This window comes from Rana temporaria, chromosome 11, assembly GCF_905171775.1.
Source record: "Rana temporaria chromosome 11, aRanTem1.1, whole genome shotgun sequence".
NCBI classification, from domain to species: Eukaryota; Metazoa; Chordata; class Amphibia; order Anura; family Ranidae; genus Rana; species Rana temporaria.
Genome location: NC_053499.1, coordinates 20,136,318 through 20,160,648, shown reverse-complemented (window position 1 = coordinate 20,160,648; position 24,331 = coordinate 20,136,318). Strand labels below are relative to the sequence as shown.

Genomic DNA, 24,331 nt, shown 5'->3' with positions numbered 1-24,331 from the left:
CTTTACTATATTTACAGATGTGGCCCATGTGAGTGCTATCCTTTTGTATCAATAACCCCTCTACTCCCCTTTTTTCTCTTTTCTTTTTTCTTTTTGCGCTTCAGCTTTCTTTTCTTTCCCTTTTCTATTCCCCACCTTTTCCTTGATTCTAGTGTAAAAAAAAAATTAAAAAAAAATTATACCTAAAGAAAAAAAGTAAAGTGTCCCCCCATCCCTCCGTGGTCGTGTGTAGAAACGAACGCATATGTAAGTTGTGCTGCACGCATATGTAAATGGTATTCGAACCACACATGTGAGGTATCGTCGCGAACGTTAGAGCGAGAGCAATTATTTTAGTAACACGAAACAGGTAACCTATAAAGGCATTTAAAGGGTCACCTATGGAGATTTTTTAAAGCGTGACATGTTAGGTATCTATTTACTTGGCGTAACATCATCTTTCACATTATACAAAAAAAATGGGGTAAATATGGTGTGTTGCTTTTTTTTATTTGTTTTGCTTCATCAAAGTGTATTTCTTCTTTAAAAAAATTGTGTTTGTAAAACCGCTGTGCAAATACAGTGTGACCTAAAAAATTGCAATGACTGCCATTTTATTCCCTAGGGTCTCTGCAAAACATTGTTTATAATGTTTGGAGGTTATAAGTAATTTTCTAGCAAAAAATACTGATTTTAACTTGTAAACAAAAAGTGCCAGAAAAAGCTTGGTCTTCAAGTGGTTATTGTAAACAGAAAAGCTCATGCCATTTTTTTTTCCATTTTTTTTTATCTAATGTCCAAACAGAACTTCCCGACAACATAGAAACCAAGCATGTAAAGTGAATTTCGATGTGCAAAGATTTTCATCTTGCAACAGTATGATTTACTAGAAAGCTCCTCCCTGAAGCCTCGTACACGCGACCGAGGAACTCGACGGGTGAAACACATCGTTTTCCTCGTCGAGCTCCTTGTGAAGCCTTGTACACACAACCGAGGAGCTCGACGGGTGAAACACATCGTTTTCCTCGTCGAGTTCCTTGTTAGGCTTTTGAGGAACTTGACAAGGCAAGTTTCTCCATTCCCGTCGAGGAAATAGAGAACTTGCTCTCTTTTTGGCTCGTCAAGTTTCTCGACAGTTTCCTCTACGAAAATGTACACACGACCGGTTTCCTCGGCAAAAAAATATCCCCAGCAAGTTTCTTGATGGATTCTGCCGGTCGTGTGTACGAGGCCTGAGTCTTCCAAAGACAAAGCTTATTACTTTAATAGTGATCCTCGCCTTCGCAGACAAAAGATCAATTTGAGGTTCTCTCAGGAACTCCTAAAGACCTTAAGCCCCTCCTCCTCCGCAACCCCTTGCCATGGTGTTTAATCCCCCCAGCAGTCACATATTTAGGTTCCTGTAGACTCACTTTGCCGATACCTGAAAGAGTGAACTGAAGATAGGTCTGCTTTGCATCTATGGCCCGAGTTATTTTATATCCACATGTAGAAGCATTGCAGACAAATCCACTAGGAATAATGGAAAAGGATCTTGAAGTAGAGATGAGCTGTGCAGACTGACATCGGGGTCAGCAGGTAGCAGGACATAAGACAGGTACAGCCTTGAACAGATTACGTTGTGTTCTGCTGAAGTGCAGTGTCTGCAGAGCAGATGCTAAACTCTTGTAAGATCAATAGTCAGTCAGCCCACACTGCTAATTATGAGTAATTATGCATAACGGTACAGGGAGAAATCAGTGCAGCATTCAGGCTGGTGACAACAACGGAGGAGGAAGGAATGATGGGGGGGATTGGGAGAAGAAAAAGAAATATCTTAATTCAATGAGTGAGAAACCAAGCCAAGAATAACGAGGGATGCTTAACACAGAATAAATGGGCAAAATAAGATGGCAGAGTGGCAGCTAGGCTGGGCAGCAACATTCAGTTGTAAAGCTAAACTTGTTGGACAAACTTGGACAGCGGGAAGCATCGTTTAATTTCAACTTATGCAAAATTTTGACTTCTGGAAATACCAGTATTTGGGATACCAACTAGTTACCAACTGTCTGACCAAAGTTCCTGAAGCACAGCAAGAATTGCAGGTTGTTGGTCCAAAAAAGGAGAATATTATGTAAAAAATTTTTACCGATAGATATAATTACTCAGAAATTCATAAGAGGACAAGACTGCAGTCTCCAATGCGGTAGCGGCCACATTCATGTCTTCATCCATCCACCACTTCACATATGCCAATTCAAATACTGTATAATCGAGATGTAGGTTTGGAAAGGCCAAATAGCAATTACCAAGTAAAGTGAGCAACAAATTAGGTCTAGTTTGCCCCCATGTGTGTGTGACAGTATTAGGAAATCCAGTTCTTGAAAAAATATTCAAGAGTGTATTCTATGTACTGAGGAATTGCAAGGCCATATAAATAAAATAAGCAGGTATACCATTTTAAGGAAATAGATTTTTTTTCCTATCAAATTGACCAGGAGTTTTTCCAAGGTACCAAGAGATGGGAAGTTTAAATTCTATGCCCATTTATTTTAAATCTTAAGGACACACTGGGTGGGTAATGAGTGATATCATCATTTTGGAAAATAATAGATTTCCTCCAGTTACCTTTACATTCAGAAAACTGGCCAACGTAATAAATTATGTCTAGTTGATTAGGACTGAAGATCTTCTAAATACATGATCATTTTATTTGTATATAGAAACACTCATTCATTCAGCGCTGAATACATGAATTTGTAAGACATATTTTAGCAAGAATACTCAAGGCCCTAAATCAGTGGTCTCCAAACTGTTGCCCCGAGGCCAGATGTGGGCCTTTGCTTGCTTTTACCTGATCCTTGGGGCACTATTTCATTCACTGACACAAACAAAGGGGCACAATTTGTCCCAATGACACAAATGATGGGGCAGAGTTCCTCCCAAGGATACCAATGATGGGGCACATTTCCTCCCAATGATACCAACAATGGGCCCAATGACACAAAAGATGGAAAACTATACCTACCAATGATGGGGCACTATTCCTACCAAAGACAACAATGATGGGGCACAATTCCTCCCAATGATACCAATGATGGGACACAATTCCTCTCACTGACACCAACGATGGAACACAATTCCTCTCACTGGTACCAAAGATAGGGCACTATTCCTCCTGCTAACACCAAAGATGGGGAATGTTTTTACTCCAACTGATGCAGGAACATTTTCTACTCCCGAAGGCCACAGGCCGGCCCCCATAAAGTCTGAAGGAAGTAAACTGGCCCTTTGTTTAGAGAGTTTGGAGACCCCTGCCCTAAATGAAAATTAAATATAGATGAAGGTTTAAAAGAACCTATAAAAGGAAAAAGGATACAAATTGCAAACAATTTTCATAATTACCCCAGCCACAGCTTACTGGATTGGACTCCTCTAATTTATGAACAAGGCAGTTTTTATTTGTTTTGAGGGGAACTACAAGAATGTGGAGAAATGATAGTCCATAGTAGGCACAGACTCCTGTAGTATTACAGCAAAAGTAGTGTGGAGGAAACTTCCCTGTACACACGATCGGTTTGTCTGATGAAAACGGACCGATGCACCGTTTTCATCGGACAAACCGATCGTGTGTGGGCCCCATCGGTTTGTTTTCTATAGGTGAAAAAAAATAGAACATGTTTTTAAATTTTCCTATGGATAAAAAAACAATAGAAAAAAACTATTGTCTTTGTGGAAGTCCATCGATCAAAAATCCACGCATTCTCAGAATCAAGTCGACGCATGCTCGGAAGCATTGAACTTAATTTTTCTCAGCACGTCGTAGTGTTTTACGTCACCACGTTTGAACACGGTCGGATTTTTGACCGATGTTGTGTAGGCAAGACTGATGAAAGTCAGCTTCATCGGATATCTGACGAAAAAATACATCAGATTAGATTCCATCAGATATCCGATCGTGTGTACAGGGCTTTAGTCATTTGTGCATGCAAGAGGGATAATACACAATGTAAGTTTGGGACAGTGTGTGTGCATGAGGGATAGCTTTCCCTCACAGAGTCCATCGACAGCTGCACAAAATAATGACCATCCTCTGCACCGACATATATGGCTGCAGAACCAAGAGCACATCCCATCTGAGTTTTCAAACAGACATTATACAGAACCCAGAAGTGGTCTGAACTAGGAATCGCTGCCAAGGGTAGGGAAGATATAGAGAGAAGAAGAGATAGCAAAAAAAAAAAAAGACTCACTCCTGCATTGTTATGATGTAACCATATTCCCCATAACAGGTAAACAGGGACCAGCATAACTTGCTTCTGAATTTCTCCTCTTTGCCTTGCACAGAGGCTATGTCACTTTCCATAGTGTAGATTTCTGCTACTTTAGTAAACCTTAAGGAAAGCATTGTGGGGGGGATTCCTGTTTCCATAGTGGTGGCATACAGGCCTTGGCCGCGTTTAACAGGTGGACTAGCATGGAAATTGTATATCTTTTCCTCAGGAGATCAGAGTGGTGCATTATATAATTGGCTAGATAAGTTTATAGTTCAAAGTCAATGAGTTGTTTGATAGTCTCCCTGACTTCAGACCAAAATCGAATTTCTTACAAGACCAAAAGACATGAAGGATGGTGCCATTTTCCTTGTTACACCTCCAGCAGGTACTCACAGTCTCAGGGTTAGTTTTTCCCCTTTCAATGGTGCCCAACCCATGGGCAATGAAGTCTTATGCCGTGTACATACGACTGTATTTCGGGTTGTAAAAAATTACATTTTTAATGATCTAGAAAAAACTGTGGGCCAGATTCACAGAAGAAGTACACCGGAGTATCTACTGATACTCCGGCGTACTTTCAAATTTGCCGCGTTGTATCTTTAGTTTGAATCCTCAAACCAAGATACGACGGCTTTTGGCTTCGTACGCCTTCGGATCGTAGGTGTAATACTTCGGCGCCCGCTGGGTGGAGTTTGCCTCGTTTTCCGCGTCGGGTATGCCAATTAGCTTTTTGGGGCGATTCCGAAGGTACGCGCGGCCGTCGCATTCTCTTACGTCGTCGCTAGTCGGCTTTTCCCGGCGTATAGTTAAAGCTGCTAATTCTTGGCGTATAGATAGACCTGTCATGTTAAAGTATGGACGTCGTTCCCGCGTCGAATTTCAATTTTTTTTTTTCGGAAGTCATCCGTGAATAGGAAAGGACGTAACTCACATGGAAGTTCAAAAAATTACGTTGGTGCAACGTCATTTCGCGCAAAGCACGGCGGGAAATTTCAAAACGGAGCATGCGCAGTTCAATCGGCGCGGGGACGCGCTTCATTTAAATGAATCACGCCCCCTACCCGCCCAATTTGAAATACGTGCCAAGAAATACACTACGCCGCCGTAACTTACGGCGCGAAATCTTTGAGAATTTCAAAATACGCCAGGTAAGGTACGGCGGCGTAGCGTATCGCTGATACGCTGCGCCTGGGCAATTCTACCTGAATCTGACCCAGTGTTTTTTTCAACCCGATAGTTAAAACGGCCTTGCCTACACTACACGATCGTGAAAAAAAAATGCTCTAGCAAAGCGTGGTGAGGTACAACACGTACGGCGGCACTATAAAGGGGAAGTTCCATTCGGATGGCGCCACCCTTTGGGCTGCTTTTGCTGATTTCGTGTTAGTAAAAGACGATTCACGCTTTTCAGTCTGTTACAGCGTGATGAATGTGCTTACTCCATTACGAACGCTAGTTTTACCAGAACGAGCGCTCCCGTCTCATAACTTGCTTCTGAGCATGCGCGTTTTTTTCACGTCGTTAAAGCCTACACGCATTTTTTAAGATGTTAAAAACGTTGTGAAAAATTAGAGCATGTTCGAAATTTTTAATGCCCATTTTTTACATCGTGAAAAATGCTCTGGAGTCCACACACGATCGTTTTTAAAACGTAATTTTTTTACAACCCGAAAAACGGTCGTGTGTACGCAGCATTAGAACACAAGGTTGTTTCCAGGATTGCATTGGTTTGCTCCTCTGCCAAGAGTTCTGGGGCCCTCTGGATGTAATTTTGAGCTGTTTAGTGCATAGATTTAGCAAGCATGTACACCAATGTTTTCCAGATATATTGGACAATTTTGACCATGTTGGGTGCTGCTGTGTATCTGCAGATTTCTTCATTCAGAAAAAAGAGGTATCACCTCAAAATATATGCTCACTGTATATGTTTCTTTGCATCCCCGGAAATCAGACACCTCCCACCATTGCAATTGTTTTAGAAACGCATTTCCATGGCATGTGATTATCCTGGGTTCCTAAACTATGGATTATAGATAGATGGAAGCACCAAAATTATAAGTCTCAATACGTCTAAGAACACAACAACAAGTGCACTAGTCATAGACAAGATCTGTCATTATCAGTGGAACGCGTGAACACGAACACAGAGCTAAACCATGATGACTGGCTTCTGTTTGATATAAAACAAGCAAGCAAAATACGTTTATAAGTTGGAGATAAAACACAATTTTGGAGATTGAAAAACACCAGCCTACCAAAAGCACAATCTGAGTCTGTTGGTCCAGAAAAAAGAAAAACGATTGTAAAGCAGCTACTAATGTATTCTCACAACTCGGAAACTTTCCCCTTAACAGCAAAATGCTAAATAGAACTGTATGTAAAACAACAAATGTGAACAGTTTAACATGACATGCTAGCAAATATTTTTCTAACTGATATTTGTAAATCATGCTTGCTCATTTGTTGCTAACAGCCATAAGGTGGAAAGCAGTGGTGATAGGACAAGCAGGAAATTTCAGAGCATTTTGGAAAATAAAAAATAACAAAAATAAAAAAAAGTCCACAAAGGGGCTGATTTACTAAAGGCAAGTAGACTGTGCACTCTGCAAGTGTAGTTGCACTCATTTTCCCCAGAAATTAGTCAACGTGCTAAAGCTCCGATTTCAATCATCCAAAAAAATGCTTTGTTTTTATTTTTTATTTCCTCTTGCACCTGATTGGGCATTCCTTGGAAAGTGAACCTTAACCACATGCACTAAGTGCTGGGTAAAATGTGTGCAACTGCACCTGCAAAGTGCACAGTCTTTCTGCCTTTAGTAAATCGACCACAATGGCCACTGCTAATATATTGAGAAAGTAAAATGACATATATATTCAATTAAAAGTAACACAAAGTACAGTCTTCCAGTAGACACCTGCTTACAAATGGATCCTAAAATGTTGGTTGCTCAAGTGCCTAAAATGTCAGTGTATATAAAAAAAAAAAAAATAGGCTCAGGCTGCAATACTCACCTTCAATTCATTGCTGTCCCCTACATTACTTTCTTTTCTCTCAGGCCGTGTACACACGGTCGATCCAAACCGATGAGAATGGTCCGACGGACCGTTTTCATCGGTTCACCGCTGAAGTGGCCTGATGTTCTGATGTGCGTACACACCATGAGTTCAAAAACCGATCGGGTCAGAACGCAGTGACGTAAAACACGACGTGCTGACCAGTGGTCCATCGGTTCGATAAAATTTTTGACCGAAGGACAACGGACCAATGGGCCGTACACACGGTCGGTTTGAACTGATGAAACTGGACTTCAGGCCGTTTTCATCGGTTTGGACCGATCGTGTGTACGTGGCCTCAGTGTCATTCAACCCAGAAGACCCAGAACAGAGTGCGAGTCATGGGCCTGTCCCCTCAGGGGGTATTGCCATGACTCCATGTACTCACTGAGCAACAGTGCAGGGGGCGGCACCAATGTCATCACCGCTCTCGGCATCATTTAGGACTAGTCACCACAGACTAAAGAGGAAGGGGACCCAGTATGCCTTGTGACTGGCAAGAAGACAAGAAAAAAAAAAAGATGCATTAAAAAAAGATTGCATAAAATACTGATAAAAAGGGGGAGCTCTAGGAAGTTGGACGTGGAGATGGGCTCTAAAGGCCCCTTCTAAATACAATTTACTGAAAGTTTCTGCAAAAAACATAAACTAATTGTAGAACTTATGTGGCACAGGATGAATGCAACTTCTGCTCTAATGTACCAATTTTTGTTGTTTCCTCGCTATAGAAATGTTTGTTTTTTCTGACAATGTGACACTAAATCTTAACCAGAAAATGTATAAACTTCCATTAAAGTGCCACTCAAAACAAAATGTAAATATAATATTCCTGTGCAAACATTTGTTTCTTGTCAGCTGCAACATTAACCACTTGAGACCCGCGCTATTGACAAAAGACGTCAACAGCGCGGCTCTCAGGTGCCAACTGGACGTCATTTGAAGTGCATTACCCGCGCGCACCTCTGGGGGGCGCGCAGCGGGTAAACACTGTCCCGGCGCATCGCTAGGAAGCTGATGCGTGTACCTGGCGGCCGCGATGTCCGCCGGGTACACGCGATCGTCGGGAACACAGCAGGGACATGGAGCTCTGTGTGTAAACACAGAGCTCTACACGTGCTGTCAGAGGAGAGGAGACCGATCTGTGTCTCTTGTACACAGAGGGACACAGCATCGGTCACCTCCCCCAGTCACCCCCCTCCCCCCACACAGTTAGAACACACCCAGGCTACACATTTAACCCCTTCCTCACCCCCTAGTGTTAACCCCTTCCCTGCCAGTCACATTTATACAGTAATTAGTGCATTTTTATAGCACTGATCGCTGTATAAATGTGAATGGTCCCAAATTTGTGTCAAAAGTGTCCGATACGTCCGTCGCAATATTGCAGCCCCAATAAAAATCGCAGATCGCCGCCATTACTAGTAAAAAAAAAATCATAAAAAAAAAATCATAATTCTGTCCCCTATTTTGTAGGCACTATTACTTTTGCGCAAACCAGTCGCATATTGCGATTTTTTTTTTTTACAAAAATACGTGGAAAAATACGTATCGGTCATAACTGAGAAAAAAATAGTTTTTTTTTTTTTTAAATGTGCATATTTATTATAGCAACAAGTAAAAAATATATATATATTTTTTAAATTGTCGCTCTTTTTTTGTTTATAGCGCAAAAATAAAGCTCTATTTGTGGGGAAAAAAGGACGTCAATTTTGTTTGGGAGCCACGCCGCACGACCGCGCAAATGTCAGTTAAAGCGACGCAGTGCCGGAAGCTATAATTTCGCCTGGGCACGAAGGGGGTTTATGTGCCCAGTAAGCAAGTGGTTAAACAAAAGTTTACGCTCCTTCTAAACCCAAGTAGTGAGAAGGACAGTGCTTGTCTGCAAAAATATGAGTGACCCACACGCCATTGCCTGTATAGTTCCAGTCACAGGTGATGTTACTTCCCAGCCTACCAGTTCAATGCCCATGTGTACATAGGCTGGTGACAGTGCTGTCCACTGACATTACAATGGAGCCAAGTCAACAGTGCATGTCTGGGCTGCACATTTGTGTCTTTTGGATGCTAGAGGTGACCATAAGTCACAAGACCCACCTTCACTCTTTAATGAGCAGGACCCCCCCCCCCCCGAATATTCACAGTGTTTTAATGCAAAGGTGGCACTGATATCCCTATGTCAGTGCCATTTTTCTACATACATGACCGCTCCACCTCAAGAAGAAGACTGAAGAGGACCCAATGCATCATGTGGCAGAACATAAGACATCAGAAGGAAGTTATAAAAAAAAAAAAGAGTAATCACAGACTACCGGTGGGGGCCTCAAAAGCAGAGGGTTTCAATGGACACGGGGGGAGCAAGGAACCCTACGTCTGGCTTTAATACCAATACTCACAGGTAGATAGATCTTAGAAATAAGATAAAATACTTTTCAACTTGGTGAATAATTTCTGTGAATGATCATGAACACATTCAGAGCTCATCATCAGTAACAAAGGTGCTATAAGCCCAAATCCATGAATACAAAAAATCCACCCTTGCATGGCGGGACGAGGGGAATAGGGCTCATTATATCTAGGGAGTACTATACAGGAAGGTGTTCCTTACCATACCCCCCCCCCCCCCCCAGTGGGCTCTGGTGCTCCCTTCCTCTCCCCAAAGCTCCAGTCTGTGTTGTGCAGAGCCTTAACCACTTGCCGTCGCCGCACCGTCATAATACGTCCACAAGGTGGCTCTCCTAGGCGAGATCACGTATTATGACGTCCTACCTTTTAGCCGCCACAAGGGGCGCACGCGAGCCGCCGGAGGCGCGCGCGCGCGCCCCCCGCTCGCCCCCGACTCCCGTGCGTGTGCCCGGCGGGCGCGATCGCCGCCGGGCACACGCGATCGCTCGGTACAGAGCGGGGAACGGGAGCTGTGTGTGTAAACACACAGCTCTCGTTCCTGTCAGCAGGGGAAATGCTTTTCTTCGGTTCATACAATGTATGAACCGAGGATCAGTGTTTCCCCTAGTGAGGCCACCCCCCCCCCACAGTAAGAACACACCCAGGCATACTTAACCCCTTCCCCGCCCCCTAGTGTTAACCCCTTCACTGCCAGTGGCATTTTTATAGTAATCTAATGCATTTTTATAGCACTGATCGCTATAAAAATGCCAATGGTCCCAAAAATGTGTCAAAAATGTCCGAAGTGTCCGCCATAATGTCGCAATACCGAAAAAAAAATCGCTGATCGCCGCCATTACTAGTAAAAAAAATATTAATAAAAATGCCATAAAAATACCCCCTATTTTGTAAACGCTATAACTTTTGCGCAAACCAATCAATAAACGCTTATTGCGATTTTTTTTTACGAAAAATATGTAGAAGAATACGTATCGGCCTAAACTGAGGAAAAAAAATGTTTTTTTATATATTTTTGGGGGATATTTATTACAGCAAAAAGTAAAAAATATTCATTTTTTTCAAAATTGTCGTTCTATTTTTGTTTATAGCGCAAAAAATAAAAAACGCAGAGGTGATCAAATACCACCAAAAGAAAGCTCTATTTGTGGGAAAAAAAGGACGCCAATTTTGTTTGGGAGCCACGTCGCACGACCGCGCAATTGTCTGTTAAAGCGACGCAGTCCCGAATCGCAAAAAGTACTCTGGTCTTTGGGCAGCAATATGGTCCGGGGGGTAAGTGGTTAATGAGCCATTAAAGTGATACCAAAGTCTTGTTTATTTTTTTTTGTTTAAATATAACAAACATGTCATACATACCTGCTCTGTGCAGTGGTTATGCACAGAGCAGCCCTGATCCTCCTCTTCTGAGGTCGCTCGCCGGTGCTCCTGGCCCTTCCCTCCTGCCGAGTGCCCCCCACAGCAAGAAGCTTGTGTGTCCATTCAGACACAGAGCCACAGCTCGGCCCACCCCCTCGCTCTACTTATTGGCTCAATGACTTTGATTGACAGCAGTGGGAGCCAATGGTGCCCACTGTGTGTCTCAGCCCATTAGGAGGGAGAGTCCCAGACAACCAAGTCTCTCTTGCAACATCGCCGCATTGAGATGGGGCTCAGGTAAGTATTAGGGGGGCTGCAGCACACAGAAGTTTGTTTTTATTTTAATGCATAGAATGCAAAATATTCTGCCTTTAGAACCAGTTTAAATACAATACAGGTTGGAGTGTGACCACCGGCAGTCGTGGCTTGCAGAGAAAGTTGTGTGGATTGGTTGCAGTGCTGAAAGGACCCTGCTGGAGCCTGGAATGAGGTAAGTATTAACAAGCATTTAATTCTTGCAATATGGCGGAGGAGGGGGGGTGCTGTTTGGGTTGAGGTCACTGCGCACTGCAATGGTGGATTTTTCATATTCCTGGAGCTGGGCTTTACACGAGTTGCACTTTACATCTAATGGGACCTTAATGTCAGCTTGAACACAAACAAGTAAAAAATAAATATTTAAAGAAATATCGACATCTTGCAATCTGATAATTCTTACCTGGAAGCATCAAAGCTGTCGTAAGATCCAACAGTATAGTGTCTAAATAATTTTTTAGTTCTATCTGTGCGTGTTTCTAGAAAAGAGAAAAAAAAAATAAACTTAGATTAAACAGTAAAGGGAAGCTCCAATCACAGACCATTACAACTGGTTTAAGCCGTCATGGTGGACCTGTCTGCTTCTCGACTATTTTTCGTACCGTCTTGGTTACCAAATCATGTGACAAATTTCTGAGCATTAATTATTCCTCATTTAGGCTCGGTTCACACTGCCGCAAACCGAAAAATTATGTGACTTTACCAGGCGACTGCGGGGCGACATTGAAGCAACTTCAGGGAATGGCTGTGTAATCTTTCTCTAATGTCGGAGCCAAATCACATTAATTAAGATGAGGATCCAACTTGGATGTGATTTCCATTTACTTCTATGGGCTAAAATCGGACAGAAGTCAGACCAGTAGTCAGGAACCTTTTCCAAAGTCGGACCAACACAAGTCGGACCAGTAAGACCAGTAAGGGAAACATTGATTTTTACATGTGACGTGCTCTCAAAGTCGAAGCTCATGTCGCATCAGTGTGAACCGGGCCTAAAGCTGAACTCCAGGTCAACAGCAAATTACATAGATAAAAAACACATGGTAGCCGTTTCACAAAAGACTTGTATTGCTGTCTATCTAGTTCTGAAGTTTACGCAGGTCTGCCGCACAGTACAGCTTTGCTTGGGAGAAGGTGGTCCTAATCATTCTCTGTTGTGGTCGTACTTGTGGTTACAGATCATTATTGCACCCCACCTTGTGATCGGACAGAAAAAAAGAGAAAAGGCTGATTTATCAGCTCATTTTCTGCCACCCTGCACTAAAGCACACCTGACTGGTTTCTTGTGCTGCTTTTCCTCCCCCTCTCTGAGCTATGCTGTAGAGTAAACTGAAAAAGACTGATACCAGGTCAAATTCAGGAACTTACACTACTTGCATTAAAAAAAAAAAAATATTGATGTGTTAATTACAGAGCTGCTATTTGTGCATTTTATGTTCAGCTTTAAAATGGTTGTAAACTTGCATAACCAGTGAAGTGACTGGTCTCTAGTGACACAGAGACTAAACCAATCCTCCTAAATACACTGTACTTGTTTCTCTGCAGCCATCTGTCCTGTACATCCATTCAAAGTGCAGAGTTTACACAGGATTTCTCAGCTCTAAAAAGCAGGGGGAGGGGAGCTAAAGTTACACTCTGCAGAGCTCAGTGAGAGCTGATTGGAGGGAAGGGACACACCCCCTTCACACAGGAACAGAGCTGAGGCTGTCAATCACAGGCTGTGTGCTGGAGATCCCTCCTCTGTCACCTTTTTTCTCTTGGTGTCAGCAAAACTTGTCAGAAGTGACTCATGCTGAGAGCAGAGCAACACAGCAGCAGATATAAATGACTTAGTGCTCTGGATTGAGACAAATACACACTGCCAAGGAATTTGCTTTGTTTATGTTTCATGTCTGAGGTTTACAACCACTTTAATATTGAGCTCACAGAGCGCTTACCTCCAAACAGTAGAAAATGCGCCTGAACGAATTCCTTAGGCCACTGGAATGGGATTTGGGGTGTCCTCTGTAAATAGAAGCAGTCCCGGTCCTCAGTACGATAAGATCAGCTCACCACGACAACCATGAGTGAATCCATCTATGATTCACTCATGGTTGTCGTGGTGAGCTGATCTTATCGTACTGAGGACCAGGACTGCTTCCATTTACAGAGGACGCCCCAAATCCCATTCCAGTGGCCTAAGAAATTTGTTCAGGGGCATTTTCTACTGTTTGGAGGTAAGCGCTCTGTGAGCTCAATACCTGTGAAGACCTTCCCAGATTATTGCAGTATCATCTATTGGCAGAAGTCTCTGAATTAGTTGTTACACCAATTTGTGCACTTACCCAATTTTGGACTTTTTTCCTTATTTTCAGTTTTGCATTTTAAGGACAATTTTACACTGTTTGTTTCTTGTGGTTGTATGTGACATTCTATCACATATATGACCTCATATTATAGATTGTGATCACTGTAATATTGCTACATTGTTTTCTTTCATTATTTCAGTTTGCGCTCATCACCCAATTTTCATACCCTTGTTTTGTTGTTAGCACATATTAGATTTGAGCAGCATTTTGTTTGTACACCAGTCATTTTTCACTGTTGGCTAGCGCTTTAGTTTATCTTTATTTGCCATATCCTCACTTTAAGATTGATGACATGTAAATTAATTTGGAGCCTACTAAATCCCTTCACATGTGACACGTTCAACCACTATACCAAGGGTCTCCAAACTTTGTAAACAAGGGGCCAGTTTACTGTCCTTCAAACTTTAGTGGGGCTGGACTGTGGCCAGCAGGAGTAGAAAAAATCCTGGTGTCAGTGGGAGCAAACAGTGTCCCCTCTTTGGTATTAGAGGAAGGAAAAGTGCCCCATTGGTGGTGTCAGTGGGAGGAACAGTGCCCCCTCATTGGTGTCAGTGGGAGGAATAGTTCCCCATCTTTAATGTCAGTGGAAGGAATAGTTCCCCATTATTGGTGTCAGTGGGAGGAATAGTACCCTGCTGTTGGTGTCAGGAACTATGCCCCAAGGACCAGATAACATTAAGTGAAGGGTCGCAGTTTGAAGACCACTGCACTATAGGATCAGACAAGCTGCAACATTTGCATAAAGATTTGCTAAAAATCTAAAACATTCAAATTAGGCATATGATAAGAAATAGATCTTATGATATGATATGATAAGTCAAAATTAACATAAAATCCTGAGATGTTGTAACCAGCAGCTGAAGTTACATGCAAAGCTTGACTATTGCTGTAAAACTTGCACTTTTCCCAGTAACCTTACTATTTCCTGAGCCTACATATAGGGCCATTAATGGGACTGTCTGCCACTGGAGGCTGTCCCATGGATAATACCCATTTTTAGGATCGGGAGATCACACTGAACAACCAATAGGGAGTCTCAAGAGAGGGAAGGATGCATCTCAAAATGATCACCAGATCTACAAATATACTGTAGTGTAGACAACAGCAATTAGGTGCAAATTTTGAATGTACCTGAACAGGTTGAGCTTGGCTCTGCCTCTTTCCACTTTCCAAACCAACTAATTGGTCAGAGAAGCTGCCTAATGGTTTAAAAAAAAATGGAGAGAGGCTCAGTATGATGAAGGGGAAGGGCTAGAGGTCTGACTTGAAATATTATGAATTGCATATAACTTCAGCTGCCTATATAGAGAGATCCTTTCATTAAAACTTTTTTCATCACAAGCTCATTATGAAAAAAAAAATCAAAACCATTAAAGAGTTTCTTGGGCACACTGCACGACTTATGCTACTGCTTGCATGACTAAGCATTGCATGACCGCGCAATTGTCAGTTAAAGCGACACAGTGCCAAAGTGTAAAAAGTGCTGGTCAGGAAGGGGGTAAAATCTTCCAGGGCGGGAAGTGGTTAATTTGACTATATAGATATATATATATCTATATACACACAGTTAAATCTTGCACTGCAAGCATAATTTGTTCAGGAAGCATGCTTGTAATCCAAAGCACTTGTATATCAAAGCAAATTTCCCCATAAGAATTAATGGAAACTCAAATGATTTGTTCCACAACCATTTATTCATAGGTCCTTCAATTTGTAGTCTATATAAAAATATTATAGCTCTGTGACAGGTTGTGTAACCATAAAATGTCCATCCACAAATGGAAGCCTCCACAAGGGGATTAGAAGCAAAATCCAGCAGGAGCTCCAGAGTATAAAAGAGAAGAGCGGCGTCTCTAAGTGTAGCAATATGGTTACATTTAATGAAGGCACATTTAGCAACTCACATGGTTGATGATTAAAAGAGGCACATCTAAGTATGCAGACATCCAGGGTAAAGTAATCCACATAGACCGTCCTCCGCTCTGTCAGCTCTCACCGCTGTCAGTCTGCAATTGTGACCGGGAAGACTACCCTGCAGTACAGCGATCTGAAAGTGAGGCTTGAAGCGTTCATGGAAGGAACGCCGTCAATGGCGGTGCGGAGGACGGTCTATGTGGACATCTTTTCCCATGGATGCCTGCTTACTTAGATGTGCCAGTTTTAAGCAACTATGTGAGTTATTAAATGTTGTACCTTCATTAACCGCTTGCCGACCGATGCATGACTATTTACGTTGGCAGAATGGCACGGCTGCGCATATGGACGCAGCCTGTACGCCCCCTTCAAATTGCGCACAAGCTCCATGAGTGTGACCACGGGTCCCGCGTACTCAATATCCACCGGGTGAACGCAATCGCGTGACTGAGAGTCAGAACAAGGGGATGCCAGTGTAAATAAGGCATTTCCCTGTTCTGCCCTGTGACAGGACACTGATCTACTGTTCCCTGTCATCGGGAGCAGTGATCATTGTCGTGTCACTTGTAGCCCAGCCCCCCCACAGTTAGAATCACTCCCTAGGACACACTTAACCCCTTCTTAGCCCCCTAGTGGTTAACCCCTTCCCTAATCCTTATACATCCACCACTTAATTGATCTGTGATCTAGTTTTCATTACATTGTTTAGTACTGTGTTTATTGAGCGCTCGATCCTCTCCTTTCCCCCTCACTTCCATTCTATTTGGAACTAGCAGTGCTCCTTTGTTGTGGGCATGTACAGTGTTCTATGTACACTACAAATGCCATAGTCCCTAGTCCATCTCATGAGCAAGCAAAAAAGGGTGACTATGTTTCTACATACAGTGGGACCATGGAAAACTTGTGTAGCGCCTGTGTACTTTCAGTACAGGTGCTATGTTAAATTTAGAGGGGGATGAGAGTTAATTTGCTCTCATCCATGTTGATTTGTGTAAATTGGGCCTCTGCTCTAGCTGGGCTGTATTGCCAGTTCATTTTGTGTTCCAGAGATACCTTTCCATCTCTGGGCGACAGGTGGCAGCAGTGGAGCTCAGTTTGAGGCGCCTCTTGCCAGCAGCCAATCAGAGGGGGTTTTTTCCTCGCTTGGCATGCTGGGGGATGGTACTTCTAGGGGAGACGCCATTTTGTGGGGTTTTTCGCCCGTTCCTGGTTCGGAACCCACCTTTAGGGTGTGCGCACATCACAGGCCCCGGTGAGATGGCCTACTAGGCCGGGGTGCACGTGCTACGCGGAGTTCCTGACTCTGGGTCCTCGTGGCCTGGAGCAACTAAAGCTGCAACCGAGCCCCAGTGACTTACTAGGTCCCCGCCCTTCATGAGGAAGATCCCAAGCGAGTTATGCTATTCGGTGGGGAGTCGGTCTGAGGTGAGCCCAGAGGCAGTCGATCCAACAGGGCTTAGACGATCCATCAGGGGTCTGGGTGGCCGGACACTGAGAAGATGTATGCTGCAACTTGTCAGTCGGTGACCCCAAAATCAAGAAGTCTACCTGAGGGAGATTCAGGCAAATTATATTCACTGAGAGGATTCGCTCTATTGTCTACGTTCCTGAGTAGAGGGGGCCTGTGGCAGAGGTTCCACTCCTAATTCTAATCCTGTTAGAGCCAAGTCTGTGGCAGAGACTTGTTCTTTCTCAAAGGTTCCGAGTGATACTCTGGCTGCCAGGTCAGTGTGAGAGGCCTGTCCAGGTACACTATACCCACTCCGGCTGGAGTGGCGACGTGAGTTAAAGTCCCATTGGAGGCAGGACTGCTTCCGTTATCCATAGGCCTGAATCTGCAAATTCTCCTTTCACCAACCTTTCTCTATTTACCTCAAGTTAACTGTTTGCGGTGTTGGGCAAGTAATAAAAGCACAGAAAACGATACCCTGCTGTTTGGACATTCCGTCATTGTTCTCGTCATCATTGTCATCCCTAGACACATCACAGAGGTAACATAACACGCCGTCCCAATCTAACCAGCGGCTCCTGAGGGGGTAGCGCTACACTAACATAACAAAAAAGGAGTTTGGAGATTTGAAGGAGGCTGAGAGCAATAGTTTGTTTCTGTTTTGAGTTAAGTATGCATACTTGAAAAGGTTTTTCTTAACCAGAATATACTGTAGTGTTTTGACTTTCCACATCCATATAGATTTTTTTATTTTTTTTCAGTACAACCACACACAAAGCAACCCACTCAAAAAAGGGATTAATGATCCCATTTGTTAAATTACTTTTTTTTTTTTTTTAACTCAATCTTAACAGAATTACAAAAAAAGTGATTAAAGTCCTTAGGTCCGTTTCTAGAAGATGAGATCTAAATATCCAAACCATGAGATTATCAATCACATTGAAAGATATGTGGGCGTCTTTTTTAATATCTGTTTATTTATTAAAGAAATAATACACAGGATAAACAAAATGTATACGAGAAATACGTATGAAAGTAAAAACAAAAGCAAATAATGCCCGTAGACGCCTAGGGACTGTAAACTAAAATGAGAAGGAAATAAGAAATATAACCTTGAGTATTAGCCTGGGTCCGGGTAGATCTTCAAATGGAATGTGTTATGCCGCTTACACACGACAGTTATTCATGTCATTGAAAAAAACGTTTTTCTCGACGCGATTCCTCTCAAGCCTGCCTTCCATACACAGGATCGTGAAAAAAAAATGCTTGAGCAAAGCACGGTGACGTACAACACGTACGATAACACGTCCGACGGCACAATAAAGGGAAAGTTCCATTCGAATGGCGCCACCCTTCGGGCTGCTTTTGCTGATTTTGTGTTACCGCGTGGTATTAAAAGTTTGGTGAGAGACGATTCACGCTTTTCAGTCTTCGTGCTTTTCAGTCTGTTACAGTGTGAAGAATGTGCTATCTCCATTACGAATGCTAGTTTTACCAGAACGAGCGCTCCCGTCTCATAACTTGCTTTTTAGCATGCGTGTTTTTTTCCCGTCGTTAAAGCCTACACACGATAGTTTTTCACAACGTGAAATAGAACGACGTGAAAAACGACGAGAAAAAATAGAGCAGGTTCTAAATTTTGAACTCCCATTTTTCACGACCAATTAAAAAAATTGAATTCTTCTCGTCATGAAAAACAGTCGCGTGTACGCGTCATTACAGTCAAATGTTAAAAACGACTAGAAAAAATAGAGCAGATTCTAAATTTTGAACTCCCATTTTTCTAGTCGATTTTCACGACCAATTTAAAAAATGTAATTCTTCTCGTCATGAAAAACAGTTGCGTGTACGTGTCATTACAGTCAAATGTTCTAGCAAGTATAAAAAGAGTTTATAAAGGTAGTAAAAGGAAATGGGGGAAAAAAGAAAGGAGAAAACAGACAAGAGAATGGAGGGAAGGATGTGGACGTCTTTGAAAGGGACTACTGTGGAGGAAAGAAGCATGTCTTTTGAGGAAAGAGGTAAAGAGGGATTCCGGCCCAAAAGATTTTGTCACCCTTTAGATCAGGGGTCTCCAAACTTTCTAAACAAAAGGGCCAGTTTAAGGTCCTTCAGAATTTAGGGGGGGGGGGGGGGGGGGAACTAGGGTCATTGGGAGTAGAAAATGTCCAATGAAAGTAAATATCGTTGGTGTCAATGTAAGGAATTGATGGTGTCAGTTGGAGGACTAGTGCCCCATTGTTGTCAGCAACAAGAATTATGCCCCTTGGAGTTGGATGGAATAGTGTCCCAAGGGCCGCATTAAGGCACGTAAAGGGCCGCAGTTTGGAGACCCCTGCTTTAGATGACTGATAGCTAACAGTAATACCCTGCATAGTAAACTTTAGGTGGGGGGGGATCTACATTGCACCGTGGTTATTCCGCCATAGTGGCAGTAATTAACATTTAGTAGCTACTTTGCCCTATCACATTAATGGGTAATCGATGTAAAGAATTAAATACTGCATATATTCTAAAAGGATTTATCTAATCCCACACCCAGGACATAACTGACACATTGATTTCCTTTAGTGCCTCACTTCGCCAAACTGGAAGCAATATACTGGAAACCTTTGAGCTAATTAACAAGCAAAAAATTAATTACCAAGCCTAGTACTCCCGAGTTTGCATGTTAAATGTCTGCATTCAGTTGAGTGCCAGATAAAATTAAAATCTGTCACAGTCCAGTCTTCTGTCACACTACAGATCTGTGGCCGTTACTGCCGGAAAAAAGGGCTAGCGTGATGTGAAAATCATCAGCATTCTTAGAACGGGTTTTATTGGAGTCATGAGATAAAATTCATAATTATTTTCTTTAAATATTACAGGAAAATTACATTTTTTTTTTACATTCTTTATATTTTTGATTCTGAATATTTCCATGAGAGTTAGGGCCACCACACCTCTGCATATTCTTCTGTTGCGTTTTTATGTGATTTGCATGTGGTACAAATAAAGGTGAAGTTATATAACAAATTGTTTATGTGTGAGGTTGGAGGAGCAGTAAAACCTCACAGTTATGCCGCGTAGAGACGATCGGACATTCCAACAACAAAACCGTGGATACATTTTCATAGGATGTTGGCTCAAACTTGTCTTGCATACACACGGTCACACAATTGTTGTCGGAAATTCTGAACGTCAAGAACGCGGTGACGTACAACACTACGACGAGCCGAGAAAAATTAAGTTCAATGATTCCGAGCATGCGGCGAATTTTTGTGCGTTGAATTGTGTACACACACGGTTGGAGTTTCCAACAACAACTTTTGTTGTCAGAAAATTTGAGAACCAACTCTCAAATTTTTGTTGTCGGAAAATCCGACAGCAAATCTCCGATGGAGCCTACACACGGATTTTGCGACCAAAAGCTCACATTAAACTTTTCTTGTCGGAAATTCCGACCGTGTGTACACGGCATAACAGTGTAAATTTACTGTCCCCTCAAAATAACTCAACATGCAGCCATTAATGTCTAAACCGCTGGCAACAAAAGTGAGTACACCCCCAAGTGAAAATGTCCAAATTGGGACCCAAAGTGTCAATATTTTGTGTGGCCACCGTTATTTTCCAGCACATTTGTTGTCGGAAATTCCGACCATGTGTACGCGGCATAAGGCTAAGTTTTTATCACCACCGTTACCCCTTTTAGCTGCTGAGGTAATGGCCAGAGGCTTACACATGCAGCTGCAGCAATGCTTTGTGACCGTGGCAGGAATTATGTTCTCTGCCGCTTTTGGCGAGCATGGTGCCCACCAAACATGATCCATTCAGGTGAATGGGGAGGCTCTGCAAGCACCCTGCAGCCACATGCAATGCACATGGTTGCGTCATGCAACTGCAGGGATCCAGGGGTTAAAGCAGGAAGTGAGGAGGTGACACCTCCTCACAGCTTGCCAAATGCTCTCTGAAGAGTGATCCAGACGCAGATTTTACTTCAGAGATCAAAGCTCATGTGAAAGAGTCCTAAAAAAAAGTTAAAGGAGAAGTCCAGCCAAAGCTTGTTTGATGCAAAAAAACAGTGCAATATGTGCAAAGGGAATTTTCAACAATAAAGTGCACTATGCACCCAAAAAGTGACCAGTACTGTAATAATATGAAAAAAAGTCCATTCAGGAAACAACATAGAAGAAAGTGCATGTGCATACAACGTTGAAATCCAGTTCATCCCAGTGTTTCCACCATCCAGGTGCGCCATGTATGGTGGAAACACTGGGATGGACTGGATTACACCAGTTCATCCCAGTCTTTTGAAAGTGCCCTCCATAATTATTACGCTCTGTTATATTGATTATAGATTAATGTTTAGTAGTTAATACAGGTATTATGTAAGCGCCAAATTTTTTCTACTTCTTTATTTATCTGAGTGTGTGAACACCTTCATATGTTGGCAGCTACTGATCAGTTTCTTTATTGCTTATTTCTGGCTTGTGCATTAGTACCTCCACCTTTATATTTTTGTAACAGAGAGCTGCCCGGGTATCAAATCAGATCTGCCCTTTTGGGCCTAGTGCTCCTAACATGAATTTCTGTCATTTTTATTGTTATCTCGGTTATAGAATTTCCCTCACTTCCTCTTTGAGAAACCATTGGCACACTGACTGGAAGTTAAAGAGGTAGTAAACCCTGGTGGGTTTTACTTCCTCTTTTTTCCCCTGCAAAGTAAAAGCATAATGGGCTAGTATGCATCGCATACTAGCCCATTATGTGCCACTGACCTGCAATCAAAGCCTGCGCTGTCCCTGCTGGTGGCCGCATCTATCTTCACCCCTCTTCCTTCCGGGGGCCATGCAGAAGCCATCAGTCATGGCATTTGCTAGTGAAAAAATGTCTCGGGAGGGATATTTCTCCACAGAGCACGCGCTGATGACATCATCAGCGCACTACAAGGTAAAAATCTCCTAAACGGCGCACATTTAGGAGATATTTACAGTACCTGTAGGTATGCGTTTATTTTAGTCTTACCTGTAGCTACAACTTCCGCATTGGGGGGTATACAACCACATTAAGGTAAACCTCCTGATCATAGAGTCCCATATGGCCATAAAATCCCCGACAAGGCCATAGAATACAGGGAACTGTGCAGCACCAACATTTGTATGTTACACCTTTTGTACCTGTACATCCTTCTCTCTCTACATACGGGTTCACCTGAGTATAAGGTCTTTAAAGGGATTGTAAAGGTAATTTTTTTTTTCTTAAATAACAAACATGTTATACTTACCTCCACTGTGCAGCTCGTTTAGCACAGAGTGGCCCCAAACCTGGTCTTCTGGGGTCCCTCTGTGGCTCCTCCCTGCAAGAACTTACCACCTTCATGCGAGCGAGCTTGCATGGTGGTTAGTTCTTGCGGGCGCGCTCCTGTGATATAGCCGCTCACTGTATCACTCGATGCCGCGTCATTGGATGTGATTGACAGCAGCGCAAGCCAATGGCTGCGCTGCTTTCAATCAACCAATGAATGAGCCGAGAAGCCCGGCCGAGAAGCCAGCACGTTTACGGCGCGGGACTTTCGAGGGGTCAGGTAAGTAAACAGGGGTGCTGGGGGGCCGCTAATCCTCAGATGTTTTTTCACTTTAATGCATAGAATGCATTAAGGTGAAAAAACATGTACCTTTACAAACCCTTTACGTATACGGTAACTAAAGACAAAACTTTTATTTTAGTTTTGGACACAGTGCAGAGGGATTAGAACACCTGACAGTTTTTATTGCCATCTGTGCCTCTGTTACGGATATTCATCCTCTCTATTTGTCCTGTTTACCATTATCATTGAAAGTGAAAGCAAAAGAAAATCCCAAATTTTGAGTTGTCCCCAGAAAAGTAATAGAGGGAAAATCTTTCAATGGGGACACTAGTTAAGGTGACTTGTGGGACCCCAAGGAATTCCCTTAATTTGCAGGGATTTCCTCACACTTCCTGTTTAGCTATGAGACAGGAGGAGAAGGGAAATTTCTGCAATGGGACACAGATGATGAAAAAAAATCTGACAGGGGTTATAATATAACCCTCCCTTACTATCCAAAATGAAAAAACAAGTTTTGCCTATAGTTCTACTAGTTAAGTGATAGGTTGTTAAGACTTACCTACACCCAATATGCTAAATAAGAACTAAAAGCCCTCCTATCCTTTATGGCCCAGGAAGCTGCCATATTAGCCTGTTTGATCTGCAGTTTCCATAGTGCGGCCTTTTTTTCCTCAGAAAATAGGTGCAGCAGTTCAACTGGGGGGGGGGGGGGGGTTTATACACAGAGTGCAGAGTTGGGGGGGTTACACACAGAGTGCAGAGTTGGGGGGGGTTACACACAGAGTGCAGAGTTGGGGGGGGGTTACACACAGAGTGCAGAGTTGGGGGGGTTACACACAGAGTGCAGAGTTGGGGGGGTTACACACAGAGTGCAGAGTTGGGGGGGTTACACAGAGTGCAGAGTTGCGCTACGTGTAGAGTCCGGTGGTACACTACCTACAGTACATAGTTCAGCCTTCTTCCACAGTTGCTTACCTCTGCATCCCCTGCTCACATCTCACTTTCACCTCTCTTCAGCTCTGACCTCTGCATGCAACCTCCTCCCCACTGCCTCCTTATTCTCCCCCCTCCTTAAAAGCTCTACCATCTTCCACATGTCCAACTTTTGCCGTTGTGTTAAGCCGATGCACCCAAACGGCTTTACCTTCTCTCACACTGAAGTTGGCCCCATCTTTCTCACTTGCAGGGAGATTATCCAGTGGGGGTGCTGGCAACCGCACTGCACCCTGAACATGTCCATCTCCCTTTTCCCCCATCCTGCACTCAGTGGGAGCTGCTCAGGAGATCAGATCTGTGGGATCATTTAGGAGACAAGTTGTCACTAGTAAACACAGAAGCTGGACTTCTCTGTTTATAAGTGATGGTGGTGAGCAGAGAGCAGAGGGCTTGAGCCAGAGGTGGTGGAACTGAGTTCCACCAAGTTCCAGCTGAAAATAATGGCCTGGCTGCACATGTGATCAGTTATGACACCAGCCATTTTTCTGCTTTACGCTTCATCAAGAGCACGTGCAACTGTGACAATTCGTTCAGCATGCCTTGAATGTATCAGTTTTGGGTCGATGGGTTTAGTTCCACTTCTAAAAACCGGGATCAAACTAACCTTATAAGTTTAAGTATATGTAAACCCAATCACTAAAATCCAATCTAAACTTTGAAATGCAAAAGTCAATTTTTATATTTTTAAGCCTGCAGC

The 24,331-nt window shown here is 43.0% G+C and overlaps 1 protein-coding gene across 5 annotated transcripts in view; it reads right to left on the bottom strand.

Moving 5' to 3' along the window:
* Positions 1-24,331, bottom strand: part of SHANK2 (SH3 and multiple ankyrin repeat domains 2) — a 530,251-nt gene that overhangs the window by 229,143 nt on the left and 276,777 nt on the right. For all 5 annotated transcript variants that reach the window (XM_040328114.1, XM_040328117.1, XM_040328115.1 and 2 more), the window contains one exon: positions 11,767-11,842. In XM_040328114.1, coding sequence (XP_040184048.1) covers positions 11,767-11,842 — 76 coding nt within the window. The remainder of the gene's footprint in view (positions 1-11,766; positions 11,843-24,331) is intronic.